This window comes from Tachypleus tridentatus, chromosome 2 (genome assembly GCF_004210375.1).
Source record: "Tachypleus tridentatus isolate NWPU-2018 chromosome 2, ASM421037v1, whole genome shotgun sequence".
Taxonomy (NCBI): domain Eukaryota; kingdom Metazoa; phylum Arthropoda; class Merostomata; order Xiphosura; family Limulidae; genus Tachypleus; species Tachypleus tridentatus.
In genome coordinates this window covers 109,196,175-109,211,299 of record NC_134826.1, presented here as the reverse complement: position 1 = coordinate 109,211,299, position 15,125 = coordinate 109,196,175, and the positions used below count along the sequence as shown (strand labels likewise).

General features: G+C 31.7%; 1 protein-coding gene across 2 annotated transcripts in view; it reads left to right on the top strand.

Annotated features, from left to right (window-relative positions):
- The window catches only part of LOC143244817 (MAP kinase-interacting serine/threonine-protein kinase 1-like), a 31,045-nt gene extending 19,134 nt beyond the window's left edge, over positions 1-11,911 (top strand). For both annotated transcript variants that reach the window (XM_076490172.1, XM_076490173.1), the window contains 5 exons: positions 807-911; positions 1,172-1,227; positions 8,151-8,347; positions 8,791-9,090; positions 10,345-11,911. In XM_076490172.1, coding sequence (XP_076346287.1) covers positions 807-911; positions 1,172-1,227; positions 8,151-8,347; positions 8,791-9,090; positions 10,345-10,624 — 938 coding nt within the window. In that variant the 3' untranslated portion in view covers positions 10,625-11,911. The remainder of the gene's footprint in view (positions 1-806; positions 912-1,171; positions 1,228-8,150; positions 8,348-8,790; positions 9,091-10,344) is intronic.
- The last annotated feature ends 3,214 nt before the right edge of the window (positions 11,912-15,125 follow it).

Genomic DNA, 15,125 nt, shown 5'->3' with positions numbered 1-15,125 from the left:
AAATATTTTACATATGAGTGAAAACATTCATTTTATCATGCACTACAAAACAACTACCACTAGGTGAAATGATTTTATTTGACTGTATTTTCTTGGATGTGCAGTTTATACTTGTACAAAAAATGTTGTACTGTCATTTTATGTCTGTAAGAAAGGAGCCAGTTGGTCAAGTGTAATGTTCATAATAAAATATGTAGTTGTTGACTTAAAAGTTGGGAACAGTTGTTACATTTCAGAATCTCCTAATTGTATATTAATTTGATAATCTTGTCTTAATTCTACTCTACCTTCTATATTAATCAGTCATCAACAATCCCTATAAACTGTGGGCCATGCAGAAAACTTGTATGTGTTGCATATATCACAAATTTTATCACTCACAACTTCCTCTTTATTTATAATTCACAATGTTTGAAGTCAAGTGCTAACAGTTTAGAGCATTGTTAGCAGGGTCCTGATTTTTACTGTTGATAATGTTTATGGACTTGTGTTACCATGTCTTGCGGCCTGCATCTGGTCACCTTTTTAGTTTTAAGTGTGCTATTACCATAAAAGATAGATGTGATTGGTCTTTAATCCATTGTACATTTATAGTAATGTAGTAGTGATGATTTAGTTCAGTGTAAGAAGACTCACAAAGTGAATGCTGGCTAAGGATAGAAAATGTAATGCTTAACAGAATTGTTAGTCCACCAAGTAACAAATAAAATTGAGATTGAGCATTGTAAGTTACACCACAGTAAATTTTATAATTGATTTTTGCATTTCTCAAAGTTTATTGTATTTACATTTCTTTTAAATTGTAGGACCTCTTCTTGCTCACTTGGAGAAACGGGTATACTTCACTGAACATGAAGCAAGTTTAGTTATAAGAGATGTGGCCAGTGCTTTGAAGTTTCTACATCACAAAGGTAATTTGTTGACATTTGTTCTTTATGTGTCTGTCTGTCTGTCTTGCATAAATATTTTGATATTACAAAAAAATTTATATGGGTAAAAATAAAATTTGTGTAAAATGGAATTTCTTTTTGATATGGTTGTTAATTTGTCAGACAGTTTTCCATTAAAAGTGTGTTTATTCCTTTAATTTTATTTGTAGAATACTTCAATTTAAATTACTATTAAAATTAAACTTGCATAATTAAAGTTGCATGAAATAAATATTTCATAGGAATTGCTCATAGAGACCTCAAGCCTGAAAACTTACTATGTTACAGTGAAGATGAGGTAAGGTAATTTGTAAGTTTTCTTTGGATGGTATATTATATAAAACATAATTTTGTGTGTTGTCATGATAAGATGTTTGTAGTTTGGAAGGGTATTTACCTGGGAATTTTTTTTCTCTCAGACTTTTAAGTAGATTTGAAAAATATGTCTAATTGTAATTTTTGTGGTAATTTTATGTAGTTTTGCATATTGTATAAAAGTTAAATTCTTAAAACAGTAACCAAATGTACTTCGTTAACATCTTTTTTTGATGACTTTACCCATAAAAGAACGTAATGTTAATCTTTGATGGCTAAACAGTAAATCCAATTTTAATGACTTGTGAGGTTTTCCTTTACCTTTATACAGGTATTTAAAGGGTATTCCATGTGTGTTTTTTTTAAATTGGTAATTAAGATATAATAAAAATAACATTTTAGAAGAGTAAAGACATTAAAGATTTAAACCCAGGTTGAAATTAAGCCATTTATTGAACAGTTTATTAATTAAATGAATTTTAAAAAGTTAGTTTCTCAACATGAAATTCAATTACTGCGTAAAAATTATGGTTAGTGTTCAGTTTTTTTGTGCATAGTTACTTACCATTACATATGAGTGGTTAATCATTTTTTATTTTAGTTTCACAGTGTACTACTTTTTAATTTTATGTAAACATAATTGTGTGGTAATTTTAAGATGTCATAAACTAAAAACAGTCATAAGTACACTCGTATATACAAGGTTAACCACTTCATTTATGTTTGATTTACTCTTAAAGTGATAATTGTTTGTAAGAGAAAGAAACTAAAAATACTCTCGGAAAATGCACTGAGACTTAGTTCATGTAAAATCTCATAGATAGCAACCAGTTTGAAATTTTTAGTTTATCAATGGCATTGATTGGGTCTCATCTTTTGACTTATAAAGAGTTCTGCACTTTACCTAATATCATTACAGGGATAAATAACTTATTCTCAATTTGTCCCTGCAGAAGAAAGGTCTACCTTTAAAAAAGTCCTCGAGCTAGTTAGCTAGTTATAAGGGTTTTTATCATCTTTTATCATAATTTTGTATGTCTTCATTACAACATGTAAGATGTGTGTGTATGTATATATGCACACACATTTTTATATACATGGTTAATAGTTTGTCGTTAGACATACGTGCACAAATTAGTTGTCTTTGTATACATCCATGTGCACGTGCTTGCGTGCACAAATAATTTTAATTCAGATTTTTTTCAAACATTTCTTGTACATCACTTTATAAACTGCATAAACTATGGCTTTACATACATGGTTTCTTTGTTGGGACCTCCATATATCTAAGAGCCTCATATCTTTCTTCTTTTCTCAGGTTTGTTCATCTCAGGGTAGCTTACCTGTTTTGGTGCTCCCTTACTTGTACTATATAAGGACTTTGAAGATCTCTATAATTGCTTGTTGATAAAAAGAATACCTATGAAACAAAACTAACGTTATAGCATACAAGGTCTTAAAAAATGCTATTTCATTTGAAATTTTCCAAAGTGATGGTTATCAAATTTCTGTTTCTGAAAAGTGATTTAGACTGTAACAGACTTTTTTTTTTTTGCCAAATTCCTTATTTCCTTTTTTTAATTCTTCATTTTATATAATCAATTTCCCCTGTCTTTCTTGAGACTAACTTGCCAACTGTACTTGTACTATTGGGCTTTAATATCTGTGATTGGCAGAACACGGACAACTTTTTTGTATAGTTTATTTTTAACAACAAACAAATAAACTGCACATATTGCTATGTCAAATCAAAACATAACAAATTTATTTGATTTGGTGTAGATTTAGGTTTAAATGCAGAAAGCTGAAGTAGTATCAACCAGTAAGCCTAGCTTTTTTGTTTTAAAAAAAAAATTCAATGTGCAGCTTTTATAAACACATTCCTCTTATTTTTACATCTTTCTGGTTAAAAATACGAGAAACAGAAAAATTAACATTTGAGTTGTATTTTTTATCTCCAGCAAGTTGCTGTACAAAAGCCTCTTCATTCAATACCTGAAGCCATCATTTGGTTTGAACAGTGAAGGACAAATGTTTCTTATAAAATAAACTTGAGGAATCTGTGTTTATCAAAAATTTAGTATAAACATGTTTCCAGGCAACCAAAAATAAATTTTATGCTGAAAAATTTCATTTCCTCAGCTAAGCTTTCTTAGTTGGTGTAAGAGAATATAATTTATATTGGCTTTTTAAATTGTTTGAACAGAAGCTGTGATAAAAGGCATTCAGTGAAGGTGAAGTGTTTATCCTTTATAAATACTTATGTTTGTATGCTTTTATTTATAATGCATCATTTTTATTTTGTACAAACTAACTTCTTGCTTGACAGTACTTATGCTTTGATTTGTTCCTATGTTTGTTTCAAGATTCACACAGCTTTAGTAGATTTGCTGAGAGATTTTCATTTAAATTACTTTTAATTTATTCAAACTGTTTCTTCACTTTAACTTAATTCCAATTTATTTCACATGCATTACTAATTATTTAGATATTTAGCTGATTCTTCTTGATGTGAAATCAGACATTTGTGTTACTACTTTGGGGATCACACCTGAGACTAGGTCTATGCCACAGGCCTCAGGTGTAGGCAACGTTGTGGGAGATTTAGCTGCATTTATTTGCAAAGAAATTGAACATTATTTGGATCAACCTATGTTTTTTAACTTTGCTCACTTCCTTCTAAACATGCTGAGTCTGTTCAGGCTGATGAGGACTTGGATTGCTTATTTAAACCTCCTGATTTTGCCTTGCCTTCCCCATGCCCCTCATGAGGATTCAGCTAAGCCTACTACAATCTATTTGGTTTTGTTTTCCAAGTATATGGTGTTTTATCCCTCGCTCCTATTTCTTAAGAACTGTGTCCTTCCTTAATATGTGACCAATCTTACATCCCTGTTTGGTTTTTCTCTCTCCCCAAATATTTGGGTCCATTCTGACCACTTTGCCTCACAATTAAATGAGGGGAATAGCATGCCTTCCTCCATTCATTGGCTTTAGATCAATTTCCTGTTGCACATCATGCTGACTGTCCTTTAGTAGACCAACAATTGTTAGGTTCTGTTTTACCTGTTTGAGAAATTGCCCCAAACTCTCCTGTAAGTCAAAACTCCTGCCCTTGTCTTGTCCTCATGACTCTTTTATAACATCTCTCTACCACCCATCTACTATCTGAAGCTCTCTACTGAAATCCTGAGGGTTTTCCTGACAGCATTCTCTCCCTTCTTTTCTCCACATTTGCTCTTTTTTTTTTTTCTTTGTCTTAAGCTCTGGTTTTGCATATGTAGTTCTTTTGTGTGTGGCCCCAATTTTTGTATTATGTATTTCACATGATCACCAAGTCCTTGGGATCATAAGCTGCATCATTAAAACAGCAGTTTATTCTTTCTACTTGAGTTGACCATTACTCTCAGAGTTTCTGGTTCTTCTCTTTCCCAACCCTTACCTATCCCTCTTTCTCACAGTGCTTTGTTTTGCCATTTTTTTCAACACATCCTCTTGCCAGTAGTATTGGTGACTGCCTGATGGGTTCTGGTCTGGTGGGAGCTCAAAATCCCAGTGATCTGTGACAAAGGATCACCACTGATGAAGAAAATTGGCAAGTTAAGTTTCATCAGAAGGACTTGTGATTTCATTTCATTACCCATCTCCCATGTTTCCTATACCCATTTCCTTTCCTCATTCTATGATGAATATTTTGTCTGGGCTTGTAGATGTTGCCAGTGTTTATCTATACATCATTATCTCAACAAGATCTTGTCCATATCTTCAATTTCTCCATCAGGGGCAGTTTACCAGGTTTACACCCTACCCTTCAGGCTTTATTTCCACCTCTTATGTTTTCTGTTGAGTGATCATAGTTTTTTCTCACTTTCTTCATGATCTTCCCCTTCTATCCTCATCAGTTAAGTTTGACATTTGATTCAATTGGTTTATTCCTCCTTGTCTTCTTCCATTTGTAATTTGTTCAGAGTGTCTTTCCATCAGACCTGACACCTCACCTTTCCCTCGTTTCTCATCTTCATCAGCCATTGGAGGAAATCCTACAGCCAGACATGTGTCCCCTTGATATATTCATCTCCCATTATTTACACTATGCTGTGGTTTCTTCTTTCTCAGGTTTTCATCTTCAATCTGTAAGCTGTTCTTAAAACTTCGACTGGATAAGTTTATATTCATACTTTTTACTTGTTTCAGGGGCTATTGTTTACTTTGCTATTTTTATGGATCCTTCCCTGTTGGAAATGGTGCCTGACCAGGTATTCTTCAGTTAGAAATCTGTGCTTTAACTTTCATGTCTTTTGAAATGTTCATTGGTGAGATGTGGCATTCCACATGATCACTTGGAGTTGAATAACCCTGCAATATACTTGCTTTCTAAAAACTGTCTGTTCTGAATCATACAACCCATAGCCTGTACAATGAAGTTGCTCATCTTTGCCATGCCTTGTACTGAATAAATCAGCATAATCTGCTTTTCAAAATACTTTTATGGTCATCCAATGCACACACTCAGGTGATCACATTCCTCTGGACTCTCCAAAGCATTCTCAAGAAAGCTTGCTTTATGCCTAAAGAAAAGTTCACATATAGAGGGGAGGACTGAATGATAATACATTTTCAGTAGAGGGAAATATAATTCTTCGTTAATTTTGTTTTATATTCAATTATTATTATATATTTTTGAAATATTACATAATTTCTAACTTTTTGTAAAGTATTTGGGGAATTTTGTAAATACTTCTTTATTTCATATGACTAACATTAGTGTGTTTGTATTTTGCTTTATCTTTTATTTGAAACTGCATCACATTTCTTTTCTTTAGTTGTTAAGATATTCTTGCTCTGAATATGTTTCATGAACTGTATTCTTTAAAACAACAATGAAAACTGGAGTGATTTATATTGCAAAATCTAGGCCTGTTGGTTTCCTTTGTTTTATCAACTTTTGGGATTTAAACTGTTACTTTTAAAAACTTATTGAATTTATAAACAGTATTTCATAGAAATTTTGATATCTCATTATCCAGCCTAAGTGATTTGTAATATAGAATTAAAGGCCTCTTTGATAGTGACTTATGGTGAAAAAGATGTCTGTAATTTTCTTTTTAACACCTCTGATTTTAAATATTAAATGAGGATATTAAGACTAATGTGGAAAGAAAAACATGCAGCTTACATTAGTGTAATATATTTGGTGTAAAATTCTGTTACTGTGATTAGACTTTGCTTTAGTTTGGGGGGGAGGGTAGTTTGTGATATCAGTACAGTTGTTAAAAATGTATCTGTAAAATTGCATGATACAACCAAATCTATGTAATTTGAACAGTTTTCACTCAGGTTGCATCTGTTGAATGTGAAATTAAATAGCAGAGCAGAATTTCCAACAGAAATAATTGGCTTTTGAATCTTTTGGCACACATGGAGCCAACTGAGCCACAAGATGTACCTAGTATATGGAAATGTACAGGATACTCGCACATGGGAAAAGACTATTTCCAATATAGTTTAGTAATGGTCATGTAGTTTTTAATTTATTGTGAAAGGTATTGAATATTTATAATAATAAAAAATAAAGAAAAAAAAACATAATTCCAGGTTTTTTTCCCCCTTGTTGCCAGTAAGCTGTTTCTGGTTTTAGTAAACTTTAAATATCAAATTATTTATTGAGCTTAGCTAAGTTACTTTTAGCAACAATGCACATGTGCTAGATAGAACTAAAAATAATTCTATGGGTAGATGAAAGAAGGATAGTGACTAAAAGTGTTTCAAGGACTCTTAAAGTTTAACTTAATGAAGTGTGATATTTATCCTGTTTAGTTTAAGATCATTGCAGTTATTAAGCACCAGCTTTCTCATACTTATTTATCAAGGCTTGAACATTTTGAAACAGAGACTTACAAACTTACAATAAGCATCTGAAGACGTTGACAACAGGCAGAATTATTGGAAAAATCAATGTAATGGCAATGTTGATGCTCTTTTAAAACTAATTGTAACTTGATTGTGGATTTTTAATGAAGTAATCCCAACATGTTTTGAAATTGCTATTATTTTGGAGCAAGTACGAGATGAATACTGGCAGATTATTAGTTTTGATATAAGTTAATTTTTCATTTTATTGCTTTAAATAAGCAAAATGTGTATGCAAGTTTATTATCACACTGTGGTATTTTGTAGTGTAAATCTGGCTGTTATGTGTAAAATAACAAATCCATGGGATTTTCTTTTATCTCTTCAACTTGGATATCTGTTTATGGAAATCTTAAAATACAAAGTCCAATCTCTTTTCCTCGAACTAGATTTCTGGATAAGGTTGTTTTGAAGATGTTTTGGCAAATGAAACTAGGATAATATCCAGTGTATATTACATAGTTAAAACGTGAACGTCTTGTGTAACAACTGTAAGTCTATAACGTACAAACTGACCTCCATTTATGCATGTAAAGTTAAGTGTTAACACTTCTAAAAGACTGCTTTGCTTAATTTGTATCCAAGCACATGGTACTAAAGTACAAAGATTTTCCTGTAATGCAGTCCTCTTTAAGCCCTCTATTTGTTGTGATTTCTTTTTAACTTGTATTTCTGGGTTAGAAAAATATGTGAAAGACAGAACTATTGATATTGAGACTAATGTAATGTATAGAATACTTGCACATCGGGAGAAAAGAATATTTCCAACATACTTCACTAATGGACATGCAGTATTTTAATTTATTTTTTTTTAAGTATTGAATAATAAGGTTTAAAATTTGTTTGAGTTTTTTCTGTAATTAGTCATTTGTTTCAGTCAATTTTAAATGTCAAATTGTTTATTTAGTGTAACTAAATAACTTTTAACATTAAAAATTTAGTTGTTCACTGTTATTTTCATTTTATGAGAGGTTTGTTTGGTTGTTTTTATTCTAGGTTTGTCCTGTTAAAATCTGTGATTTTGACTTGGGAAGTGGAATTGTTTTTGGCAGTACAACCCCAGTCAGTACTCCAGAGCTGTTGACTCCAGTGGGTTCGGCCGAGTTTATGGCCCCAGAAGTGGTAGAAGCTTTCATTGGAGAAGCCACTCCATATGATAAACGATGTGATATGTGGAGCTTGGGTGTGATTATGTAAGAATACTAAACTTAACATTTTATTTTTGTGTATAGCAGTGATTATGGGGATGTGGCAATTTAATTATTGAAATAAATGGTAATTAATGTGGCTAATAACAATATACAAAGTTTTAGGTGTTGTTGATCAGAATATACAATATATAATAATTTCAGATATTTTATTTGCTTTTTCTTGTGCCAACTTGTGCTTCTTAATTTGGTTGTTAGTGTTCTATGACTTGGTGTTTATTAACTGTATTAGTTTTATGTATACAATATTTTTAATGGTCTTTTGTATAATTTTGGGCTTAGTTTTTGTTTCCAGTGTATCATTTTATTTCAATTTAGTTGCAAAAATGTAAAAATTAGTGTGTTAAGCCTAGATTCGTAGAAACTGTGCTATTTTATTGTTGTAGACTTGAAAGTTTTTTATGCATAATACAACTTGTGAAATACAGGTATATATTGCTGTGTGGATACCCTCCTTTCTATGGACGATGTGGAAGTGATTGTGGATGGGAACGTGGTGAGTTTTGTGAAGCATGTCAAGAAATGCTTTTCACCTGTATCCAAGAGGGTGATTATGACTTTCCAGAGCGAGAATGGTCCTGTGTTTCTGATGAAGCTAAAGGCTTGATACGTCACTTGTTGGTAAAAGATGCAAGTCAACGCTACACAGCTGAGATGGTTTTAAATCATCCATGGGTAGCACATGGGGGACCAACTAAGCTACTAGATACACCTAGTATCTTGAGGAGGTGTGTATTATAATATAACTGTCCTTTCTGTTGTGTATATTGGGTTTCACAAAAGTTACTTAAGCTTTGAGGTGCTTAAGGCTATGAATTTAGAAGTCTTTTATATATATAAAGGTTTCTTTATAAGTAGAAATGGTGTAATTTCATGGTTATTGATGGATGTTGAAACTTGAAAACAGAAGAAAATTTAAACTAGTGAATTTAAATGCGGGTGAATAAAGTTTAAATAGCTCATAGTGTAGCTGTGCACTGAAATAAAAAAAGCTCAATAAAATGAATAAAAATGTTTAACCACATATTTAAAATTTTAAATGCAACTTCTAACTTTAACACTACATGTATTGGCAATATTTTGTAACCTTCTTCAAGAGTGACGTTTTACACAAACAATAATGATGATTAAAGTGAAATACTGCCAATATATGTTGAAGTTACGAGTTGTAAAACAGTATGGATTTATCAGTTGGAAAACATGAAGTATACTTAGAGGAATAAAATAGATGAATTTATTTGTGCATTATCTAGTAGAGCAGTCATTTAGAATTTCTTTTAACAGATTTCTATAGCCCATTTTTTTCCCTTTGTTTAAAACATTTTTTCAATAACTCATGTTATTATTGCTAAAGCATTTTTTTTACAACTGTTTTTACATTTGTTTGTAAAATAATGTTACTTTAATTTTGTTGGAGCTCACGTTCTGATAAAATCAGTAAATTAGCTTCTCAAAGAGACTGACATTTTAACAGGAGCAAACACAGTAAGTCCCAGAATTTGTCTTCCACTATCCTGTGTGAACCATGCAATAGTCACCAGGGGAAACCACTAGCATAATATTTATCAGCCTTTTGTATAAATGTGCATTAGATTCCCTACACCTTGTAAATCAATAAGGCTTTTCATAGTAGCCATTTCTAAAATGGTTGCTGTGTTCATTGTGAATCTTTTATAACCTTAGTATTAATAATATTAAGTAAAATGCAAATAACTATATAACTTGTGACTGGATTAGTCCTTCATGTGCCATAAATTGTTTTTTGCTTTCTGTCATGTAAGTTCTGTTGGAGTAAAAAATACTTATCAATCAGTTGTTTAATTTTTTGGGATGTGGGTATTTGTATATTTAAATTTTAGAAAAAAAAAGATAATGCAGTACTTTCTTTGTTTGTTTTTTTATCTTCTTTACTTTGTAACTAAGCTATTACTTTTGCAATGAAATTTTTAGGCTTGTTGTTTAATCTCATTTTTTTGCTCCAGAAACAACAGTGCCAGGGATCTCTCAGCATTTGCTGAAAGTGCAAATGCTGTGAAGCGTATGGTAATGCATCACATGGCTTTCAGTATGGAAAATATCCGACCTCAGTTTTTTGAAGAAGAAGAAGAAGATGGACATCTTTTCAGAACCTCTTCACCCAGTTTATCAGATTTCTCTCCTCCAGTTTTCAGTCTTTCTCCTCCAAGTGACTCCAAACTAGTCCAGCGAAGATTGAAGAATCTCAGTTTGAGAAAAGCCTTAGAGTCAAGTTTTGCTGGGTAATGTTTCAATTCCACAGACTTAGATGTGCAACAGTTTTCATTAAACTTCAAGTACGTTTCTGTGTTGAGCCATCACATAAAATGTTATTGAAAATTGATGTCAGAAATAGTTTCATTGTGGACTTTTTTTTTATTGTTATGATTATATTTTTTTGTTTTGTTTTGAATATCTATCAAAAGTTGCTGACATGCTTTGGTTTAACTACAATATTAACAAAGGTTTCTAAATTTTGTTGTTAATTATCTTTAGATGTGATCATATGTTTAATATATGACTGATTAATTTTCATTCTGTGTGAAGTTGAGTACTTATAGATGAGTGAACATTCTTTACAATAACACTTCTTTTAGCATTTGTAATTAATCTATAGATGCTCAAGAGTGATTTGTAAGAAGTATTTCAAAACTTACCCATTTGTTCATTGATTTTTTTGTAATTGATGTTTTTACAAAATTTTGAGCAGATCTCATCATTATTCTTACTGCCAGTTATCTTGTACTTTCAGCAAAACCTAGACAAAGGTTTTGATTAATGTCAAGCTCATTGTGTGCATTTGTGTGTGTATTGTCAGTAATTCAACTTTCACTTCATTGGTAGTTATAGATGATTATTTCTAACATTCAAAATTAAATCTACTAAAATAAGATGTAAAATAATATTGTAATTTTATTTGAGCACTAAATCTGGATAGAGAAATTTCTGTAGTGTTCCTAAGATCATCGCTGCTTGTTTGGAAATTACATTGAGATTTAGTTTTCACTGTTAGATACATACACACAAATTTTCATTTGAATTTGTTAATCTTTGAAAGTAACCAATTTTTCAAAATGTTTGTTAATATTCTAAAAGTTCTTCTATAAATAATAATGTTCATATTTTTCTTTTTGAATGATTTTAATATTGATCCCCTTGCCTATGCTTGGAATTTCTCATTTTGCTGTAAGATGTAAACAGACATCTGTAATAGGCATAACTTTTTTGGATGATTCTCCTTTATAATTCCTGTATTTGATTATAATTGTTATTATGTAAACAAGATTCTGTTTAGTAATGGTACTTGAAATGTTGATGAAAAGAAGATTGTTTCCTCATATCTTGAACTTGTTTAACTTTTGGGGTTTTGTTATTGAGCCTTGTTTGAAGTGGTTGTGAAAAGGTACAAGTAGACTGAAGTAATGTGCTGAAAAGTGAATTATTAGTAGCCAAAGATCTTTGGAGAAGGAGTACTACAAAAAATATGGTGCTTTTGTATGTTCTAAGGAAATGGAATAAAGACAATACCTTGAAGATATTTTGTTTTTTGGTAACTCATTTAAAAACAGTGCAATAGTATCCATACTTTTAAGAAAAACACTCTCAAACTTGTCTTGCATGTACATAATACATACCAGAAACAATACAATAGACATGTATACTGTATTTTCAGAAAATACTTTTTATTACACCTGAAAAATAAATCAACTACAATACTTTTTTTCCTTTAGGATTTTTATAAACCACAAATAAACTTCCTTTCTGAATAATACTTTTGATATCATTTGGTAAGAATATGATGTAAAATGTTCACATTTCTTCTTGCACCTTAGTAAACTGCAAGTATTTGCTAATACTACATAGTCTGGAGGCAGGTGTTGGTGAGTGTTGCACATACTTCAACATCAACTTGGAACAAAATACTTTTCTTATTGTGACTGTTGCATTTTCTACTTAAAACCTTTTAACTAGATAGTATTTACTCTCGCATGTGTTTATCTTCATATATCGATGTTACTATGCTATACATTACCTTATTTGTACTTTTCAGCTACATTTATGTATGTTTTATCTTCCTACGATCAATTTTGTTATTGATTAAACAAACTTCCTAAAACTTGATTTGTTACCTATGATACGTTCGTTTACAAGGTCAGTGTTTATCAAACGTGAATGTATTTTACCAATTAAAATTAATATCCTTTGTGCATATTACACTAGTTCAATATGTTGTAATATGAAACTTAAGTGCATTTTCAGTATTGTATCTTTTAAGTAACTTCATTGTTTGTTTTTAAATTTTGTGCAAAGCTACACAAGGGGTATCTGCGCTAGCCGTCCCTAATTTAGCAGTGTAAGATTAGAGTGAAGGCAGCTAGTCATCACTGCCAACTCTTGGGCTACTTTTTTACCAACGAATAGTGGGATTGATCCTCACATTATAACTCTCCCACAGCTAAAAGGGCAAGCATCTTTGGTGCGACGGGATTTGAACGCGTGACCCTCTGATTACGAGTCAAGTATGTTAACCACCTAGCCTTGCTAGTAACTTAATAATGCTACATTAAAAATGGGCAGGAGGTATGTTTTTGATAACTCCAAAGATTTATTTTTCATAATGTTCAAGTTGGTAATGTAAATTTTAGATTACTCAAGCTATCATAATCTGAAGTATCTTTGAACATTGATTAACACTGTTAATTAAACGGGATATAGTTTAATAGTATATTTTAGAGTCGAAATGCGTTTTATCTTTATCTTTCTTCATAGGTAACTAAATACTAACACTCGCTAAAATTAGGCATTCTTATTTTTTTTTTTTATAGAGTTTGATATAGTTTTTGTATGGATTTTATCTACTTCAAGTGGTCTTTACATAATTATATATATAAAAGTGCAGTTCACTTAAATCATTATTGTAGATTGTAAAGATATCCTATTATTAGTTGTGAAATTAGAATTAACTCATTGAAAACAAGAGGTGATACTCAATATTCACTGCACTTTTAAGCAGAATTACAGATAACATTTTTCTTAAATTGAAATTGTATTTCTGATAACACAGGTACATGATGGTTTTATTGTCTTGAAATTTTAAAATATTCTACAGTGATTTCTGTGTGCTCTGGAAGTATTACAATAAGTAAACCAAGTTCTCTAAATTTTTAAAAGCAGATTAACCTCAACTTCTTCAATTTAAAGACTGGCAGGATTCTCTTATTATTTACTTGTGATAGTCTATGAATATTGGTCCATCATAAAACAATAATACCACCTGGTCATCACCTAGGTGGTCTTATGGAACACATGTCTACAGAGTCCATTGCAACTTGAACAAAGTTAGTGGTTGCTAGTGCAAATTTGGTTTAATAAAAGCATGCCTGTCTGGGCAAAGTTCTCTACAAAGTGGGATTCTGTATAAACAAGTTAAGGGACCCTGGAAGTTAGAAATAAAAATATTCACCTTCCTGTACACTAACCAAAATGGTGAAGATAGCTACAAGGGGTAGTTAAAAACATACATATTAAGAGACAACCATATTATGCAAATGAAGTTTAAAAAAAAAAAAAGCATTGGGGGGGATTTATATACCAGTCTGCACTATAACTTCCGGTAGCAATTTGACTGGGCCATTAAAGACCTAGAAAAGTGACAAATATGACGAGATGTGACTTTCAGAAGATTCCTTGTCTTTACAGAAAAGCCTAGAATAAAAATCGTTGTCTAGTATCTTTAAAGGTTTTGGTGCAGACCACAAAATCTGCACTGAACATGACCAAGACTATGTCTGATTGTCATAGAAGAGAGAAATGATGAACAGATGAATCGGAGAAAAGAACTGAACCTCTTTCCAGTGTGTTAGTTAAGAATTGGTCTGAAGATGTAGAGAAAATGTGAAAATGGTCTGGACAAACAGTGCTGATAACTCTGATTGGTGACGTGTGTACGTCAGCATCTATGACAAATAAACCCATAGATAAATGGGATGTAACTGAGTTCACAAACAGATGCGTGGAGACAATACTTAATTAGAATATGCTTTAGAGGTTACTAAAATGGTCATTTGGGACCAAGCACCCAAAATGACTTGAGAAATCTGAATAGTATTGAGGAGTCAAAATATGTAGTCACAATAATCGAATAGTACTCAATAAGGATGCTTTAAACAAGGCAATTCTGAAAGATGCAAAATCCCCTGCTAAAGATCCTGGTCACAAAATCGAGTTATAGTTGACACTAAATATTGAAATGGGTTTTACCTCCTCAGTACACCATTGCAAATATGCAAGTCATTACTGTTGATAAATGTGCTTTAACTAAGCAAAACTGAGACAGATATATAGAGACTTTAGAAATTAAACTCCAATGCCATGGGGAAAACAATGTCTGTGCCAAAAGCTTCTTTCTGGATATTTGGGTGTACCATATCAGATCATAGCCACCTCTACAAGGAGATTCTAAAATGAAGTGGAAGAGTTGCACACATTGGAAGAGAATAGCAGCCAATTTGATGGTAACGGGATCTGACACTGGATTGGAATTAATCACATCACATTTAGCATCCTGGGTGGAATAATTGTAAAGAGAAGGCTTAGTATAGTAATTCAGTCCTGACCTGGTGAAATGCGTATATTGCCAAAGACGAGTTACTTGCAATAGTTAGGTGATCGAATGAGAGGCCAACCCACCAATTAGTGGCAAAATGAGAGCCACTTTAAAAGAACTTAGTGATGCAACATGTATTCT